The 20,138-nt window shown below is 45.5% G+C and overlaps 1 protein-coding gene across 1 annotated transcript; it reads left to right on the top strand.

The window, feature by feature from the left end:
• Positions 1–278: 278 nt before the first annotated feature.
• On the top strand, positions 279–19,074 carry LOC142576307 (chymotrypsin-like protease CTRL-1). The gene is made up of 5 exons (XM_075686379.1): positions 279–473; positions 5,079–5,199; positions 12,263–12,401; positions 13,266–13,408; positions 14,203–19,074. Exons 2-5 carry the CDS (start codon positions 5,170–5,172, stop codon positions 14,404–14,406), a joined length of 516 nt encoding a protein of 171 aa, XP_075542494.1. The 5' UTR covers positions 279–473; positions 5,079–5,169; the 3' UTR covers positions 14,407–19,074.
• The last annotated feature ends 1,064 nt before the right edge of the window (positions 19,075–20,138 follow it).

Below are 20,138 nucleotides of genomic sequence, written 5' to 3'. Positions count from 1 at the left end.
AACACAATGCAATACTACAGTTTCATTCGCGAAACATCAAAACGTGATAGTTCCTGGGTAAACTGGAATATTTCTCTACCATGAGACTCATATGACAATTCCACGGTCCCCGTAAAGAGATACGCATGTTTTCCAACGTATACAAAAATTGCCTTCCCTAAGATAAATTATTTCCACAGTTTTGCCAGTTTTATATCTATTTATGTATCTTCTCAGCGCACTAGAGTAAAGTATTTTTTTTCACACAATACTTAACGAAACATTTCTCCTAACCTAGGGTACCTGCTGTGTGGTACCGCACCATCCAGGGTAAAACAGAACGTGGATGGCACCGCGCCATCTTCGCAAGCGTCACCTGTGCACTGGCCCTGGAATGCTGCCATCCACACAGTCGCCAAATTCCGGCCTGAACAGTACTGTGTAGGGGCGCTGATAAGCGACCAGCATGTGCTTACAGCAGCACACTGCATCGAGTAAGTTACTCTTTTTTATAGGGTACCTACTACTACATAAAAATAAACTTGATATCATATATCCACGCATGCTTTTTTTTCATTGCTTTCTGAGTAGGGAAGCGCGTATGATAGGGAATTTCGCGGAGTCTCGAGACCCACCTACATATTTTTTGCCATGTTTTCTTTGAAGAGGAACATTCTTTAATATCTTGCTTGAAAAAAACAAGTTATGTTGAATACATATTTCTTTCTTTTTTTGCTGCGACGAAATAAATTGCAATTAAGCGCTTATAGCTACTCCCATTTTCATTGCGCCGCCTTCTGTTTAAGTATAACATACTTGTATTTAATTACAATATGAAAGTTGTGTTGTAAGCGCTAGCATGCTTTCATTCAAAATCTGTCGTCGACAGAGATGAGGCCTACGAGCAGCTTCAGAACTTCATCATGTCTCTCCAGCTAGACGTATTATTCCCATATTGTGTCAATTTGAATGGGACCTTGAAGACACCGGATCACTTTCGGCAATCACTTCATATTTGAAAACGTCCTTTCTGGCTCTCGGCGATAAAGGCTGTTTTTCGCTACCTGTAGTGGAGGATTTCCATGTTTCTAATTTACGCTGAAATGCATTTCTAACGACCTGATCGAGGTGCCACGAATTGAACTATATTTTTACGTGCCCGTTCCACTTTGTTAGAAGAATCGCAAAAAAGTTTCACTTGACGAGCAACATAGTGCGTAGTTCAGCGACGCCGCTCTCCGGTGACGTCGTGAAATACAAAATGGAATGATAATTTTTGCTGTGAAGATTCATTAGCGCAGATTTTGCTTACTAATTCAACATTCCTCGTCAGCCACATTTAATTGCCTTTGAGAAATATTTGGTGCACTATTTCCGCTGTAAATTCTTTAAATGTGTTCAGAAGGAAGCGTGCCAATAAAGACGCGCAAGAAAATCGCGCGCAGATTACACCTTTGTGAAGTAAGACTACAGAGGTTAACAATCTCGAGAGTGCTGGGGAAAATGTAATAACCCGCTTTTCAAAGTGAAGCTTTATATGGCTTGGCGAAACAAATATCCGTTTGTCCGCGCGTGTGAACAGAAGAGTGTCATCGTTAGCAATGGCGTCGTCGTTTTCTTCCACAGCTAGCTGCGTTCGGCCAACTTGGGCTGCACATGCCACCGGTGGCGAGTGCTTTGCACCCGCTGCCTACGTTGCGGCTCGTCATTCCAGCGTAGAATTTCACTTCACTCATGTCGTTGTAATGGGAGGCCGCGTTTCCGGGAGTGTGAGCGATTGCTTAAGGGGGTATGAGCCATTCAATGCCTTACATGATGGATGGATAGCCCAATCATGACGAGGTTGAAGAGAGTTGGCGATATGACTGCCCCTTGTGGCGTCCCCTTAGACCCCAGCTTGATCATGTCTGAAGTCAGGTCCCCGATCTTAAGGGTGGCTTCTCTGTTTGACAGGAAAGATCTCGTGTAGGAATAAAAGTGCTTCCCCAGGTTAAGACTCGAGATTGTGTTCAAAACGAACGAGTGAAGAACGTTATCGAAGGCCTTTTCCAGATCTAGACCTAGTATGGCTCTCGTGTCCCGCGTAGTACAGTCAATAATGTGATGCTTGATGAGCTTCATCGCGTCCTGCGTCGACAGTCCGACCCTGAAGCCGACCATGTTGTGCGGGTAAATGTCGTGGTCCTCCAGGTAGCGTGAAAGCCTGTTTAGGATTGCGTGCTCAGCAACCTTCCCTATGCACGATGTGAGCGAAATTGTGCGGAGGTTATCGAGGCTGGGCGGCTTGCCTGGCTTGGGGATAAGAATGGTGTTGGCCGATTTCCACATTTCCGGGACTTTACCGCTGCTCCATATTTGGTTAATGATGTCCGTTAGGTATTCGATGGACTTTTCGTCCAGGTTCCGTAGAGCTTTGTTTGTGATCTTGTCCGGACCCGGAGCCGATCTGCCGTTGAGGGCATGGAGCGCCTGCCTGATCTCCTCAATCCCGAATTCTGCGTCGAGCTCAGGGTTGTCGGAGCCTTCGTAGTCAGGGGAAGGTGGTGTAGGGCCCGATGCGACTGATAGGTACTTCTTCACTAGTTTGGATAAAATTTCATTGTTCGAATATTTTCGCTTTGCTGTGTGTAGGGTGCGCGCCAGTGTGTGGCGTTGGTTGGTTTTAGTGTTTGTCTCGTCGAGGAGATGCTTTAGGAGGTTCCAGGTGCCCCCGTTGCGCAGCTGCCCGTCGATCGAGTTACACACCTCATCCCATTGTTGCTTAGAAAGGGCTCTGCAGTGTTCCTCTATAGTTCTATTGATTTCCGATATCTTTTTTCTTAGCCTACGGTTGAGCCGTTGTCCTTTCCACCTGGCGAGGAGCGACTGCTTCGCCTCCAACAGGTGAGCCAGACGGCTGTCCATCTTTTCCGCTGGAAGATCGGTACAAACCTCTTTGGTAGTAGCTTTGATGTCTTGTTTAACCTGTACAACCCATTGTTCGAGGCTAGGCTTCTCCACACACTCCGTTCGCTCTTCCCTAATTTTGCGAAATTTGTCCCAGTCTGTGTACTGGAACATACGCTGTCTCTTCTGCTCGACTTGGAGGTGCGTGGCCAAGATGTAATGGTCGCTACCAGAGTCTACCCCGAGGTTCGTCCACTTGACGGCTGCATTGCTCCTGACAAAGGTGAGATCCGGAGTCGTGTCACGGCTCGACGATGTTCCACATCTGGTGGGGAACGCTGGGTCCGTGACTAGCATCAAGTTTAGGTTTATGGCTTCACGCCAGAGTTCCTCCCCCTTGTTAGTGTTATATGGGTAGCCCCAGGTGTGGTACGGCGCGTTGAAATCACCAGCTATGATCAAAGGGGAGTCGCGTGCTAGTTGCGTGGCCTTGGTGATTAGGGCTTTGAAGCGTTGTCGTGGAGCTTTGGGACTACTGTAGACATTCAGGATGAATATACTTTCGCGGTTAGTTGGGCTAGGAATTATCTCTATCATCATGTATTCGACTGTACTTGCGGTCATATTAAGGTCGTGAGTGATGTGGGTCAGCTTGTTGCTAATCAGTACGGCGATCCCCCGTCCTTCTTCATGTTTTGCTACGGGCTTGTAGCCGCGCGCGGATGCTGCTAACCACACCACCGAGGAAACTCGAGACATCGAATGCAAGCGACAATGGCGGACTGCGTGCATACTGTCACTGACATCGTCCTCTCCGTCGCAGCCGAACGTGTGTGCAAACTTATTAAGAAACACAAAAACCTAACCAATAATTGAGAAAGACTTGAATTAACCTTCGTGTTGAACCCAGTGATAAATACCGCGGCCGCGCATTTCAGCTTCGCTGGTTAACCATCGGTACGGAGTGTTTTGGAGGGTGATTTTTTTATTCGCTTTTTTTAATCTTGCGGCTCCGACTACATGTCCAGCTTTGAAAATGCGAGGAGTATTTTCAAGGGGGATATAAAGATCTCTTGGCCGTTGGTGGCGCAGCAACGATGCTTTAAGGATATGACGGGAAGGAGAAATGTGGCTTTCAGCATCATAGTTTTATTTGTTACATATGCAAGAGCTATCCAAATATGCCGCTTTTTGTACAGCGCAAAAAATATTCAGTGTTCTTTTTTTTCTGCAAAATGTTTTTTAAGCATTGCCTATGACAGCTGGCATAATTCTAACCCTGAATCTAAATTACATGATGAGGTTGCCATTACTTCTAAAGGAAATCAGAATGTTAAATTGAATAAGGTAATTATTCTAATTAACCGTTTAATTAGTTATTTCACGCTACACATTTCAGTCTACCAATTATAGGCGCAGAGTTTGCACAGCGTATCCACTATGAATGCATTATCTGGAGAGCGCCAGTGGCGAGATATTAATTTTAGAAGTGTCTGTCGAAATGCGTTGGCGTCCAATGTACTTTTCTATTAAACGGCTGTTTTATACATTGAAGCACAAAAGTAGCTGGAACACCAATGCATTTCAATGGGCACGTTGAAAATTAACATCTCGAAATCGGTGCTCTCCAGAGACTTCGTTCCAAGTAGATACGCCGCGCGAACTCACCGGCAGATTAAGATATGCGACGTAAAAGTAATCACTGAAAAAGTTAATTAGCGTATTTACATTATTATTCATTAGAACAATATGATTTCTCGTAGATATAATGATCTCCTCATCGAGTGATTGAGCCCAAGGGTTAGAATTGTGCAACCTGCCGTAGGTAACCTTTAAAAAATTTGCTGCAGCTAAAAAAAACACCCTGTATACGGTGGCACAATGTGGATCATTTTCGGTCCAAAAGCCTTGTCCTAATAATAAATAGTGCTGAGTGATTCAAACGCTCTACTGGAACCACATATATACAGATGCCACCCCGTATGTCACTTGTGGTTCTGGAAAAACTGAGCTTATGCATGTGGTATACGATGAGCTTGGGCGTTTGTGAGCCATGGTGACTGCATTCGGCCCCACAGCGATCACTTAGCGATCACACGCGGCGCTACAAGCTATGGCCGCCTTGCTGTCGGAATGTCACGTTAGAATCGCTCACACTCAGCGCATCTATTGACGCTCCAAGAAAATTAATTACTTTTTTTCATCTGTTTCAGCAAACGAACCAGCGATGGAATAAGGATTCACTTGGGGTCCTGGCGGCGAAGCACACTCGATAAGGGTGAACTCGCAATACCCGTGAAGGAAATGTGCATTCACAAAAATTTCTCCGGCAGCGTAAGTGAAGGAGCATTTCAATACGCTTTTATTTTCCCGAAATCATCTACAATGTTGCTTCATAAGTGGAAAGAAGAAGTTGCTCACCTATATATTTGATGCATGTAGAGAGTGCTTACCTTTGTAAGAGATAAAAAATATTCTGTGTGAAAGAAAGCTTTTGCTAATGCAGGGGCAGTATGACATACAACTATTCCATTCGGTCTCCGTGCCAGTCTCCTGACGTAAAATTTCCGTAACCATGGTAGCAAGCATAGGGCGGTGACCCGCCGTGTTGTTTGAAGAGCTCAACCAAACGATTTCCTCGCTTATAGAAGGTCATTTTTGCTTTGCTTGAAAACAAATAGCATTGCCTACATTGACCTGTATTTCTTATCTAATTGGTTGATAAGAGGCGATAAACGCGAACAAGGGGAGAGTGTTTTGGTGAGTCCGAGCTAATGCAGGGAAAGCAGATGACCGGACGAGGAGGGCGGCGCGGGCGTCGGTGATTGGTCCGCTTTCTCTTCCTTAGCGCGTGCTGGATGTTAGAAAAGTGCGGCAGCTTGCAACGAAATGTTAAACATATTTTTGAAAATATTTATCCTCTGCGAAGAATATTTGGAAGAGGCACGTCAAATACATTTCGGAAATGTTCGACAATTGTATACTGCCGTCCAGAAAAAAACATTATTATACGGAGACAAATCGATTCTCCCAGGCTGCCATCCTCTATTAAAATTGGAGCGGGGCCAGTCTGGCTGCTCCGAAGAAAAAATTCAGCTTTGTTAGGCATGCTAACGCATCTAGTGCGTACATGTCACCTCGGCGTGGTGAATGTTCGTGCTTATCTGACGTGGCGCGTCCGGCATGTGAAGTGGGCACTGCCCGAAAAATTGTGACTTAAAGCGGAGGGCTAATGGCGGAAAAGGGGTACAATCACAAATAATTATTTCTTTCTTCGGCCCAATCATGCGTAAGCAGTGAGATCAAGTCATATCAGATCGGGAGGTTTTCCGGATTTCGTGACGTCGCATCAACGACGTCAGGTAAAATAGGGCTCGCCTGAAAAAAATTTAGTCCACTCGCGGATTTCCAGGGGCAGAAACGGAATAGAAACAGATTAGAATAGCTTTAGGTTGTAGCGCTCAGGATTCAAATGTTTCACCGAAAGCTGTCCATCCTATAGTGCTTGAGCTGCCGGCACTAGCCAAGAAATGAGGACTATGTATGCTTTAATTTCAACAAATACAAGCTCGGCGAGGGTATACTACAGGTACCCAACACTAATCACTGCTCCTAAAATGGCGCGAGATGATGCTTTATACGGCAAAAAGAAATAGCATAACCTGTTTTTGTGTGTCATTAGAGGCACAGGACATAGATACGCCTAAGTGGCATTACTCTGAGAATGCTTAAAACTTTCCTGGTTCATCTATTTTCCTAGAAAACTTTAACATCGAATACAGCAAGAACTTCATCAGCGACGATAGCTCGTCAGTACAGCACATGCAATGGTAGTTTTCTGGCAACAGCCTTTGTCGTCGCAGCTTGACGCGCAAGCTGAGTGCTTCCTGATGCACGGTCCGAACAGAGACTTCTTTACAATAAAGGAATTGTGGAGTGCGCAGCTTTAATTTGGCTTCATTTTCAAGGTGCAAGGAGTACAAATTGAAGGTCCGTATTATGACCTGTGTTTCGGCTCTCAAAAAGCTTGATGTTATACCAGAGCAGCGTGTGAGGTACATTGCAATGGTATACATTACAGTACGATTTATTTCCGTCAATACACTCAGATGGAGGAGGTGCGAAAAATGTAAAACCGCCTTAACGAGCTTCCCACATCCCTTACAGCAGAGAGCGGACGGATGACGATTGCCATTCTCCCTGCGCATTACAAAGGAAGTGCAGTTCAACTTGAGCAGCATCAGAAGACTTTTATTTGCGGCTCCTTATTCAAGGGCACAGCGACCGGGAACGGCGAGACAGCCCGAAGCACTGTCCGAAACGACGCCAGCAATCAACAGCGCGAGCCGAGACGAGCCGCACATTGGCTATGCGGCTGGGCCGCGAGACGCGTGTTCTTTTTCACAATCTCCCTCCCCCCCTCCCCCCTCGGACAAAAAGAGCTATCCTGACGCCTTAAGAATAGGGAGGCAGAGGGTCATAGTAGGTCTTGAGACGCGAGACGTGGATAATGTCACGTCCATGCCGGCGCAAGTCGTCGGGGTGGTGACAGTGGCTCAATGAGAAAATTGACTGGTGTTGTTCGCTCCAAGACTCGGTAAGGCCCTTCTAATTTTGGGACGAGTTTCGAGGAAAGCCCTGGCGTTTGCAAAGAAACAGACAGCCATGCAAGAAAGCCTGGAGCGTAAGTGGTGTTTGAAAGTGAGTCGGTGCGGTTTTCTTTATGGCGCTGCTGTTTCTCTTCCGTAAAGGAGCGCGCTAGCTGGCGGCATTCTTCGGCTTGTCGGGCGATGTCGGGCACAGGTAGACACTCGGAGGCGTCACGACGGTATGGAAGGAGCGTGTCGATGGTATGCGTAGGCTCGCGGCATAAAGGAGGAACAAAGGTGAAAATTCCGTAGTGGCCCGGATCGCGCTATTGTACGCGAACGTGATGAATGGCAGGATGCAATCCCAGTTACCATGATCAGATACCACGTAGATATAGAGCATATCACCAAGTGTGCTGTTAAATCGCTCTGTGAGCCCGTTAGTCTGTGGATGGTATGCCGTGCTTGACTGATGCATAATGTGGCACTCCGAAAGCAAACTTTCGACGACTTCGGAGAGGAAGGCGCGACCTCGATCGCTGAGGAGTTCTCGAGGTGCGCCGTGTCGAAGGATAAAGCGACGTAGGACGAAAGAGGCTACATCCCGCGCTGTAGCACTTGGTAAAGCATCAGTTTCGGCGTAGCGTGTCAACTGGTAAACAGCAACTACGATCCACCGATCGCCGTCTGGTGTCATAGGAAGCGGGCCGTATAGGTGGATGCCGACGCGATCGGAGGGTGTGACAGGGCATGGAAGTTGCTGCAAGACACCAGACGGGCGTAAAGGCGGTGATTTGAGGCGTTGACAGTGATGAAAGCTCCGAACAAATTTTTGTACAAAATTGTACATGCCGCTCCAGTAGTAGGGTGGCGAGTTCGTTCGTACGTCTTGAAAACTCCGGCGTGGCCACACTGCAGATGGTTGTGGAAAGAAGCACAGATTTCTGACCTTAAGCTGCGGGGAATCAGCAGAAGCCACCGACAGCCTTCAGGAGCATAATTGAGTCGGTGGAGCAGTTGGTCACGAATGGCAAAATGAACTGCTTTGCATCGGAGGGTTCGAGATACAGGGATGGTCGATGATCCAGATAGATAGTCGAAAAGAGAAGTGATCCACGGGTCACGACGTTGTGCGGTGGCAAAGGAGTCCATGTGGAGATATGACACGGAGTGTGCGGAATTTGTTCCGTAGGCCGAGTACGGAGGTAAAGGTGAACGAGACAGGGCGTCAGCGTGTGAATGTGCGCGCCCGCTGCGGTATACGACGCGAATATTGTACTCCTGTATGCGTAGTGCCCAGTGGGCTGGGCGGCCAGCGGGATCTTTCAAGTTGGCGAGTCTACATAGCGCGTGGTGATCTGTGGCCAAGTCGAATGGGCACCCGTATAGGTATGGTCGGAACTTGCCAAGTGCCCATACTAAAGCCAAGCACTCTTTTTCCGTCATGTTGTAATTGGCCTCAGGCTTCGTCAGCGTGCGACTCGCAGAGGCGACTACGTATTCGGGGTAGCCAGGCTTTCGTAGGGCGAGGATGGCGCTGTGACCGGCCCCACTGGCGTCTGTATGTACCTCAGTTGCAGATGACGGGTCGAAATGGTGAAGAATAGGTGGGGAGGTGAGAACACGGTGCAGTGTAGCAAAGGCGGAGTCACATGCAGGGGGCCAGAAGGAAAGCGTGGCGTCACCGCGTAGAAGCTGAGTCATTGGAGCCATGATCGATGCGAAATTCCGAACAAAGCGCCGGAAGTATGAGCATAGGCCCACAAAGCTTCGAAGTTCTTTGATGGTATTAGGCTTCGGAAACTCAGCAACTGCTCGAAGTTTTGCAAGATCAGGAAGAATGCCGTGCTTGGACACAACGTGGCTTAATGTGGTGAGCTCTCGCGCGGCGAAGTGGCACTTTTTAAGGTTGAGTTGGGTGCCAGCGTTCGTTAGACAGGTCAAAACATGTCTGAGGCGGAGCAGGTGAGTAGAAAAATTAGGCGAGAAAACCACGACATCGTCAAGGTAACACAGAGAGACAGACCACTTGAGGCCACGCAGCGTGTTGTCCATGCATCGTTCAAACGTGGCAGGGGCGTTACAAAGCCCGAAAGGCATCACGTTAAATTCATATATGCGGTCAGGCGTAACGAATGCGGTTTTCTGGTAATCGGCCGCAGCCATCGGGACCTGCTTGTGCCCAGAACGCAAGTCTAGGGATGAGAAGAATTTCTGCTCCCAGAAGACTGTCGAGGGCGTCGTCGATGCGCGGCAAAGGATAGACGTCATTACGCGTTACCTTATTTACCCGACGGTAGTTGACGCAAAAGCGAATAGCCAGCGCGAGCCGAGACGAGCCGCGCGTTGGCGATGCGGCTGTGCCGCGAGACGCGTCTTCTTCTTGACTAGTATACTATAATAACGAAAAACAACGGTATATCACCTTGAGCAGTACAAGAAAAGAAAAAAAGACGAAGTGTATGGCTAGTTTGTAGTTTCGAAGTAGATGATTGATAAGAACATTACTTATAACGGATATTAAGAGCATTTGGATGTATGATATTTACCTAAGCGGCGCTGACGAGGCTAACCTTATTTCCTCAACCTGAACTCACGCAGGGCCAAGTTAGTGACGTTGCCTACATTATTGGGAGCTTCAGATAATTTGATTATTGCTTGCGGCAACTAATATCCTATTGTTTGGCATTCAAAATTTATTCCGACTGCTGGCAATAACCAGCGGGGTTTCTCGCGGTGTGGGTAAGGTGATTACAGCACATGCAGTAGAGCGAAGTGGGAAATACTTTTCAAGTGCCTTATTTGTACCAGTCTATACGTGAGTAATAGTTTACACGTTATACGAGCTAAGTATGGTTATAATTCCTTGGGTTTTAATTATTTATTCTGTTGAACGTCCTAATACAAAGTCAAAAGTAATGCGAAGAGCACGTTTCTCAAGGAAGACTCGTACAGTAGTACCCTCATACCAATCTACTGTAAATAGTGTGTAGCAAACTGGAGCGTGATATAGTAACAACTTTTTTTTGTGGCAAAATACCTCTGCAACATGACAAAACATATGGCGTGAGAACGTTCAATGCTGTATGGTTTACGTGCCATTTCGTATGTTCTGAGAAAATTGCCCCACTTGATATAAACAATCTTACCCACTATTTTTATATGGATTATAATATAAATGACGGTGTTCTCTGCGTTTCTTATTGATGCGATGGAAATGTATTGCCTTAGGTTTATCGACATTAAATATAAGTGCATTTTCCTACGACCAAAGTTGCTCTTGTCCGAGTAAAATGTTCGCAATAATCGTTAAATCGCTGCAAGAATTTACAGAAAGCGTGAATTATAAGACGAGAATTAGAGTTCAAGTTAACGATGCCATTATAGTATAGTGAGAAAAATAGCGGGCCTAGATTGACCTCTGGAGGTAATCCCCATGAAACAATTCGCAATGTTGACTTGCATTTATTTACTTGTACATATTGCTGACTTCATGACAATGTGAGCTCTATTGCAAGCAAGGCGTTGCCTCTTATTCCGTAATACTTAAGCGTTTTGAACAAAATAATACGATTTATTCAGTCCAATGCTTTCGTAAAATCTAGAAATCACTCTCGTTCAATGTTCTTGCGCTCAAGATTACTTATTATTCAGATCTTTTTGCTTTTGCAGTTCTGTTGATGGGTTCACATGAAATTCTTGCTGTTAGTTTGTAATAGCACTGTGTTTCTCTAGAAGCTGTTCAAATCGTTCTATAATGAAATTTCGAAATCCCAAACTCTTCCGACCTATTTTACGAATAGCCATGATACTTGAAATGGGAATTTTGGTGGACAATTTGCATTTCTACGTATTGACTATAAATATATTCGAAAGTCAATATCGCATCAATTACGTGCTTCAGCGGACCTATCTGTATTTTGTCTGCATGGCATGCGATGTCATTCTTTAGTTCTAGGAGTGACTGAAACAACTTCCAATGCAGTGATAGTGCTACCATCAGTTTTAAAGAATGCATCACCAACTAGACCAGCACCAAGTTTTACTGAATCATGCAAAATGCCTGAAGACAGAAGCAAGCTTTTTTATGAAGTCTTTATTTCAAGAAGACCTTATCTAAGCCGTGATAACCATTATTTAACGGTTATTAGAAGCTGTGCATTCCATATGTCATAGGTCCCATGGAGTCACAGAGGCATTGATAAAAAACGTGCACCGAAGATTAAGTCAAATTTTCATCGACGAGTTACTGAGCAAATTTTCCGAACGATTTCAAAGGATGGTATTAGACAATCCCCATGGCCATGCTGGGGCATTTACACTTATGTTGGGCAACGTGAAGGCCTCTATATAGCCTTTTTTTAGGTCATTGCCTAAACTCACAATTTTGATAAATCAAAACACATGTCCTGGCACTCTTTGGCCTTATGCCCTTGCACCAACAAAACATCAATCAGCATCGTGATCATCACATTTATATCAGGCATTTACATAGAAAATTGTTGATAAATATCAGAATTAGGTGCAGTTTAGAAGATTTCAAAGAAATAGGGATGCATTGATATCTGAGTGTCTTCAAACTTGCATTGAAGCAACTCAGCTCACAATGCTGTTACTGTTCTCTAAGTAAAGCCCTTCATCTTTGAACTATTCGAGCAAATTTGTGTATCTTACCAAAATATTGCCCCAAGATCCCCAGTATTCGCCGCACGAAGCATATGGGAATCAGCGCCTTTTTGGCATAAGATAGATCACTAAAACCAGTCTTGGATCATGACCGTTATTGATATTCTTTATTTTTGCCACAGACCAACGACATCGCCGTCATAACGCTTGCACAGCCTGTGAACTTCACGAGTGCTATTAGGCCAGTTTGCCTTCCTTACCGAAAAGAAACTTTCCCAACAGACTCGGAAGCCTACACGGCGGGTTGGACAGCAAGACCAAGTATGCTATCAGTTTCGTTCCCTCTATACTTTGTTGAAAGCATGGAAACGGTCAACTAGGCTTGCCCTGACCATTTCATGATACAGCTGTTGATTGTGTGACGGCAGGGATAGTGGATTTCTTTAATACATGATATCGTGTACATGATATCGTCCTTTCTGACTGGTAAAATTGTCGTCCACCCGAATGTACCAGGAAGTTAGAAATGACCAAGACGAATTTTCTCTGAACGACTAAGCTTTAATTCAGAGAATATCCGCATAGGGTTTCTTTGTAGCTTCGTGCTACATTCGGGTAGAAGCCCCAATTTTCCCTTTCATGATATTTCCTCTAACTTGCGGTATTCCGCAGAACCGATTTGCGATATGGTTATTGTGATGTCGTTGACAATAGGAAGACGCCCAGTAGATGGGATGAAGAAATGACTATTTAAGGCAGATGAAGATCACGCATTAGCATCATGATTGTGCTGATTGAACCAGAAAAAAAAGTAAACTCTGTTCGAGAAATGCCTAAGGTAATTTTAATACGGCAACTAGAACATTTGCAGCGCTAGGTTTCGTTGACTGCGGCTGTCTATTCCCAGGCATATATATCTTCGTTGTATTGTTTCTAGTGGCTGACAAAGCAGAAAAAATGGTCCTGTTTAAAACAAAACAGCTTTATTCAGTGCTGTGGATAAGAGTACAAAGGCAGTCGCTCATCGGAGCATTTTTCTTCACAGTTTTCATACTTTAAATGCGTAGCACTTGCGATAAACATCACAGGTCGCAATTTTAGTGCATTTGAGACATGTACTTGTTATATAACAAAGCTTTACCAGCACTCGTGGACAATTATCCTTGCTTATTTTTCATTGCACAGGAAAGGCCCACCGTCTCACGAGAAGATCGCTGCAGGAGTTAAAGCTTACCCTACTTAACAGGAACAAATGCTTGGAATATTTTGATATCACCCTCTCCGAAGATGTACTGTGTGCGCCGCATGATGGGGGATCACTTTGCGAGGTAAGGATCTCGAAATTTGGGCCTGATGTACAATTGGGGCTCTTGATTTTAGTCCTTGTATTTTGTTGCCATTTATTTTATATATGCACAAGGAAATGTCACAATTTTTTACCGCGTTTCGGTAAGTTCAGAAAATCCTTAGCAGACACTTCTACGAAAGAGTGGGGTTTTCAGATCCCTATCACTAATCCACCGAACAAGAATGTTTGCACAGTGTGCATATATTTAACAGGCTGAAAAGCCAATAAACTTTCGAAGGAATGGTAACACATCATTGCCAGACACAAGAAGACCGTTGTAGCGCTCTCTAATTTTCATTTTCCTACTATTTATTAACGACCAGCACTGTGCAGCTTCTAACCACCGTCAGTAGCTCCGAAGTTGTTCTGCTGAGGTACGATGCTAAAAGCTTGTTTGTGGTAGCAAGGTAACCTTGGAGCCGGAATGATAACATATCAAGTACATTAAGGTTCAGGTCGAAGAGCCACGAGTTAAGCCGCACCTCCACCAGTGCGTGGTCCCAGAAGTCGTCATTTTGCTCTCGGACGTAACGTCAGATAATTTTTTTTGTGTGTGACGGATCAGCAATATTATAGCTGTCTCATATACATCTAAACTGCTTGCTGCCGGATAAACAAAATTTGAACCTCCGTAAACGTGTTTCTGTGCCAGCATCGCTCCTGATTCATCAGAACCTCATTTCTTCACATAGAAATGCTTTCGAGTTTTCTAATAGCACACAGTGCTCCGGTTTTGCACTTGTGTGATTGAAAACTTCTGTGTATTTATTGCAGGGAGACAGCGGCGCATCTATTGTGCAAAACATTGGCGGCCACTGGTTCTTGCAGGGTGTCCTTTCAGGCGGCCCTCCCACCTGTGGAGACTCGACGTTGCCTATGGTCTTCACGCGCGTTGCTAGCTTTATGGACAACTTCATCCATCCTTATTTGAGTGCCAAGAGCCGCGACGCGAAGACTAAATTTTGCATACTCAAATGACAAGACCAAGGCCGTCGGAAGCAACCAACCTATTTGCGGTACCACAGGTTACAATTTCCTAAGCATTCGAATTACCACTGTTTCACAGTGTTCATTATGTAATCATTATTTATGTCGCAAAATTCATAATCACCATGAACGGCGGAAACGCACGATTCTATTTCTCTATTTATGCGAACAGTGAAAAGCTTGATAACACTTGGTTTTCTAGTCGAGGAATCATGTTTTTTGTCTTTTGTTTCGTCGTAAAGTGACCTCTAGAGGGTGAATTTTTGCTTATATATCCGAAACATGCACATGCGTTTTCACGTTGATTATAGATCAGAGCCAACTTTTACAAGAAAACACTTTTAGTGTTCCCTAGAATATCTGAAGAACAAAATAGAGAGAGAGAGGAGCAAAGTATTGACCACATAAAATTACCATGTAATTTACTATGTAGTTTACTATTTAATTGCTATGGTCTATTACGGTGTCAGAGCACATGTTATACTGTTGCACTCATTCAGTATGTCGCTAACGTCGCTAAAGAATCAGAAAGCCACCTTTAATTTAGCGGATTATAAAAATAAAGTGAATTATGAAAACATATATGTGATGCTCTCTATTCAATAGACTTGCCTCATCAGTTCCCTCTGAGAATTTTATAGTGCGTGTGGATTATAAAACCTCAGTGAAAAGAATCACATGCACTCTGATTCCGATGCTCATGGTGAGCATACTTGTTGAAAAATGTGATATTTCCAGAAAGACTATCGTTCTTGTAATCAATGCTGCAGCACGTTACGCGTAACAAGAGCCCGTGGCACGTAGGAGTGTGTGAGCAAGTGTAAAATGAAACCTGAAATAAACTGTGTCTTTCTTTATGTAAAGTGAAAAGTAATAATAAATTTGAGAAAATTGAAACAAATTTTTCCGTGACAATATTGCAATCGGCACAACTGTTCATTCCATGGTATGGTATACTACCTCCTATATTTCAGTTGCTTCACTTTAAGTTTACCCGGCCTTGATAAGCAGTCGTGTAATATTTCGTGCGTTTCCATTTTGGAGGCCGGCTCCTAAAGCATACAGAAATTACTCGGCTGAGAAATGCTAATGGAAACGCTAATTAAGAAATTCACCAATTAACAATAAAATATCGCCTTCAGCAGACCTGTTACAAGTAGTGGAATTGAAGACGAGTGGTGGTGAAGACCATGTTTGCTCAGCATAAAGAATAATAACGGCCCTTTCAAAATGACTGATTGCGCAATGAGGAGGTGGCGGAAAAGTACGTCTCGAGATGACAAGGTAGATGATGCTGAACTGTGCAATGGCGCGATCTCATAGTTAACGACAGTAAATTGCCTTACAACCTTGTTAGGTCAGGTCTAACGCGAGAAAAGCTTTTCGGAAGGACCTACACGACGAGCTGGAGTCCAGACACGTACAACAGATCTCGCAGAAAACCAGAGGTGTCACACGCTGGCTGCGGTCGGTCCCATTGAAATAATAGCGAGTCGTATAGTCGCTTTTGAGCGATCTAACGCGCGAGATAGTCTCGCGCGTTAGCACCGCGGCCACACTTTGTGCCATCTTCTACGACAGAAGGTAGCAGCGTGTCTAAAGACAATGCTAGATGGCGACCAAACAGTATTTAAAATGGCGCAAAACCGGAAGTGTCGAGTGGGAAGGACTTGTACGCGAACGTGGCGTATGACAAAGTGCTGCTGCAGTCACTATGATTGTCAGACACGTGCATTGCCAGCAAATCGATGAAAGTGCGATTCAGCCTCTTGGTGAGCACGCTGGTCAGCGAGTGGTATGCACTATAGAGCTTGTGCTCCACAGAACGGGAGCGAAAGCGTTCATTGATTACATGGGACAGTGAGCAATTGCCATGGGCCACCATGATGAAGTACAATGTCATGAAGTAGGGAACCGGTGACATCTGTGAAGCAACTAGTCGGCAAAGCTAGCGTGATAGCATACCACGTAGTGCAGTAGGTCGCACCTACCCCCTCGTTCCTCGAGCTAGACGTCGGGAATGGGCCCATGAGGTCAAGACGAATATAGTTTAATGTCTTCTTGGGTATGTCACTGGGCTGCACGAGACCTGCAGGCAACACTGAGGACATTTACATCGCTGACAAAGGTCACACGAAGCAACTTAGCGTCGAACAGATCGGCACAGACCAGTCCCGAAAAACCGGCGCCTGCCGTGGTCATATCTGTGGGATACTCTAAGACGGCCGGTGGTTCGGGCATCGTGGAGTTCTTCGAGAACAGTAGCACGACAAAGTTGCTTGGGAAGAACAAAAAGAAGCTCTGGGCCGTCTAGAGAGGTACTATAACGGTAAAGAATATCGTTGTGAAGGTCAAACGGTAGGAGCGATGAATCGGGCTGACCAGAATGGAGGGGTTAGAATATCGATTGTAGCGTCTCGTCGCTTTTCTGTTCGGTACGAATGTCCATCAGGTTTGAAATAGCCATGACAATGTCATCGGTATCAAGCTCAGCGGAGTCGGGAGTGTCGACAGGGTAGTGTGTAAACAACTAGCACCTTGGGGCATCCGGCCAGACTTGTACAGAGCGTCGAAGGTGGACTCTTAGAGCAGCGACGACCAGCAATCAAGCTTTTCTGGAGAATCCTTCAGTGATGAAAGTCAGCAAAGGGCGTGGTAGTCTATGACGACATGTAAGGCGTGGTCACATAAGTATGGGCGAAATTTTCGCACTGGCGCAGAATAAAGCGAGGCATCGAAAAAGTTCACTCCGAGGATGACAGAAGGCGGCTCGTGCATGCAATGACACGTTCTTGCTCGCTTTCGCGTTGGGCGAGGACTGCACCTATGTCGTAGCTACTAGCGTCGGTGTGAACTCCTGTAGCGACCTACCGGTCAAAATGCGCCAAACTGGGCTCTGAAGTTGTCACAAACCGTAGTAGGGAGCAAGAGGTGTATTTACAGCATCTTCTCCGTGAAAAACGTACATCAAAGACGCAAGTTTCGGATGCACAAAGAAGCTGTGGTCCGAAGGTTGAGGCGGGCCGGGGCGCAGTTGCTGAATGCAGTCATGTAGGCATTTAAGGTATTGCAGCGGGGGAGGAGAGAAGTCTGAAGGAATGAAGAAGTCACCAGAAAGCCGCAGCGGTGCACCATAGACGACTTTGGCCAGAGAATCGCCAAGGTCGCGACGAAGGACAGCGCGTAGGTCGAGAAGCACCATAGGAAGGTGGTCAACCCAGTGCTCCCGATCCAGGCGCGCAGTGAGTGCAGCCTTGAGTGGTCGTTGCAGCTTCTCAGCCATGTCGTTGGCACAGGGCTGGTATGCAGGGGTACGCCAGTGCTTAGCGTCGAGCACGTGTTTGAGGGAAGTGAAGACGGTACAGTCAAATTGCCGGCCGCGAACAGTGGTTACGATGCTGAGGCAGCCGAAGCGGGAAGCTCAATCTGAAACGAAGGCTTTATAGACCGTTTCCGCAGTGAGGTCCGGAATGCGTGCGGCATCGGGACAACAGGTGAACCAGTGAGTCATTGTTAGAATGTACCGGCAGTCGTGAGAGGGAGGAAGTAATCCAACCATTTTCAAACTTGAAACAGTAGGCATTGCACAAATACTTGTTGTCTGCATTTCAGCGTTCTTGAGTAATCGCAAACAATACATTGATGTAGCGATTCAACACTCGGACTGTCTTCCGGTAACATCCGGTGTATCTCAGCGTAGCGTGTTAGGCCTTTTGCTCTTTATATTGTATATTGATGATATTGTTGATGTAGTTCGCCCTGGTGTAGAAATAAGATTATTTGCTGATGATTGTTTTGTTTAATGAAATTAGTTCCACTAACGATTACAACAATCTCAACACTAGTCTAGGCAATATACATCAATGGTGTGTAAAATGGGGAATGCCCCTTAACACGAGAAAATGTGTCTCCCTTTCAGTAACTCGCCAAAAAAATCCACTCTCATATACATACATATTAGGGTCTTCACCATTACAAGAAGTAAGTTGCTGTAAATATTTCGGTGTAACACTCACTTCAAACCTGTTTTGGAATTCTCATATTGATAATGTTTGTTCATCCGCCTTCTGGAAGCTTTGTGTCCTTAAACATACACTTAAAACTGCTCCCACTAAAGTTAAGCAGCTCTGCTATATTGCTCTTGTGCGGCTAAGACTGGAATATGCGTGCATTACATGGGATCCTCATACTAAGCGCAACATTGATTCTCTTGAACGTATTCAAAGAAAGGCCATAAGGTTTATTTTTAATAAATTTTCACCATTGGACTCACCTTTTGATTAATTGCAAGAAAATGGCATTCCCCTATTACAGGTACGAAGGCAAATATTTAGATTAGAATTTCTTTCCCAACTCCTGAAAAAAAAGCTAGCGCTAGATGCATCAACATATTTGTCACCCTCAACTAGCAGGCCCACCCGCTACCACAATAAAAACGCCGTTACCCCATATTTTGCTCGCACCGACCTATTGAAGTTTACTTATTTCCCGAGAACCGTTAGTGAATGGAACTACGTTATCAAAGCAAGTGATCAAACTGTGAAATAATCTTTCTGAGCCTGTATTATTGTTGCTTTCTTTTCGTTGCTGTTTCTTTTGCATTTCTTTTGTATTTGTATCGACCACCCTGCTTGGACCATGAGTTCGCAGTATTGTATAAATAAAAAAAATTAATAAAATAAAGAGTTTGTACGCAAGACAAACCAGAGGCTTATTATACATTAGAACCTTAGGAGACAGGTTCGCAAGTAAGTGGCGACACAGAGAAGTCTCCGAGGTGATGTGGTGAAGATCGAAGGAGGCTTCGATCAGGGTGAACCAAACTTCTGGGTCCTTGCGCCAGAACGAGGACAGGCGAAGCTGTAGAGCTGCCACGACACGTGGGCGCGAAGTAGCGTCAGGCTGCCCGAGGCCGGTAGGGCGCTGTGGTCGGTCATCTTGTATTCTGTCCAAATTTAGCAAAGTACCGCACCGAGAGGTTTCAGAAGAGCGCCAGAGCAAGTGGAGCAGCTGAGCATGCTCTTATAACAGACAAGCACGCGTCGCGCTAGCGCTGCATCCACGCGCCACCCAAATTTATTTTCGTCATATTTTTCAGTGCCGACCGAGAGCGCCGAACTTTAGCGTATGCGCGTAGCGACATCGGTGGGTGCTGCAATGTAAGTAAACTGGCCAGGGTGGTGAAAGCAATCTTGCTCATGACCCTAGGAAAAATAGACGTCCTTCTTGAGTAGATCTGTAAGCGGCCGGCCAATGTCGGCAAAATTCCGGACAGAGTGGCGGAAGTAAGAGCATAAACCGACAACGCTCTCGACATTTCTGACTGAGCGAGGAACAGGAAAGTTTTGGACGGCACACACCTCGTCACGGTCAGGCTGGACACCAGTAGCATAAACAAGGTGACGGAGAAAGGCGGTGTGACGTCGAGCGAAACGACGCTTAGAGCAGTTATGTTGCAGGGCAGCATTGCGAAACACAATGACAATGGCCGCCAGGCAGGTCAGGTGGTTTTTAAAAGTAGGTGGAAAGACAATCGCGTCATCTAGAAAGATGAGTAGACCACTTAAAGCTTCTGAGGAGAGAATCCACCAGCTGGGCAAAGGTTGCGGGGGCATTACACAATCCAAAAGGCATAATCATCCACAATTAAAGTTGACCTAGTGTGACGAACGCGGTCCGTGGCACCAACGGTAATCTGCTAGTATCCGTACCAAAGTAGATGG

This window comes from Dermacentor variabilis, chromosome 3 (genome assembly GCF_050947875.1).
Source record: "Dermacentor variabilis isolate Ectoservices chromosome 3, ASM5094787v1, whole genome shotgun sequence".
NCBI classification, from domain to species: Eukaryota; Metazoa; Arthropoda; class Arachnida; order Ixodida; family Ixodidae; genus Dermacentor; species Dermacentor variabilis.
Note: the sequence above shows the minus strand (reverse complement) of the source record. Positions and strands in the feature narration are given on the sequence as shown.

Bases quoted from the DNA above. Each gene is read 5' to 3' on its own strand.
- LOC142576307 (XM_075686379.1), top strand. From the start codon at position 5,170: ATGTGCATTCACAAAAATTTCTCCGGCAGC. The intron at 12,402-13,265 runs GTATGCTATCAG...TTCATTGCACAG, and splicing joins GGGTTGGACAGCAAGACCAA to GAAAGGCCCACCGTCTCACG. The intron at 13,409-14,202 runs GTAAGGATCTCG...TATTTATTGCAG, and splicing joins ATGGGGGATCACTTTGCGAG to GGAGACAGCGGCGCATCTAT.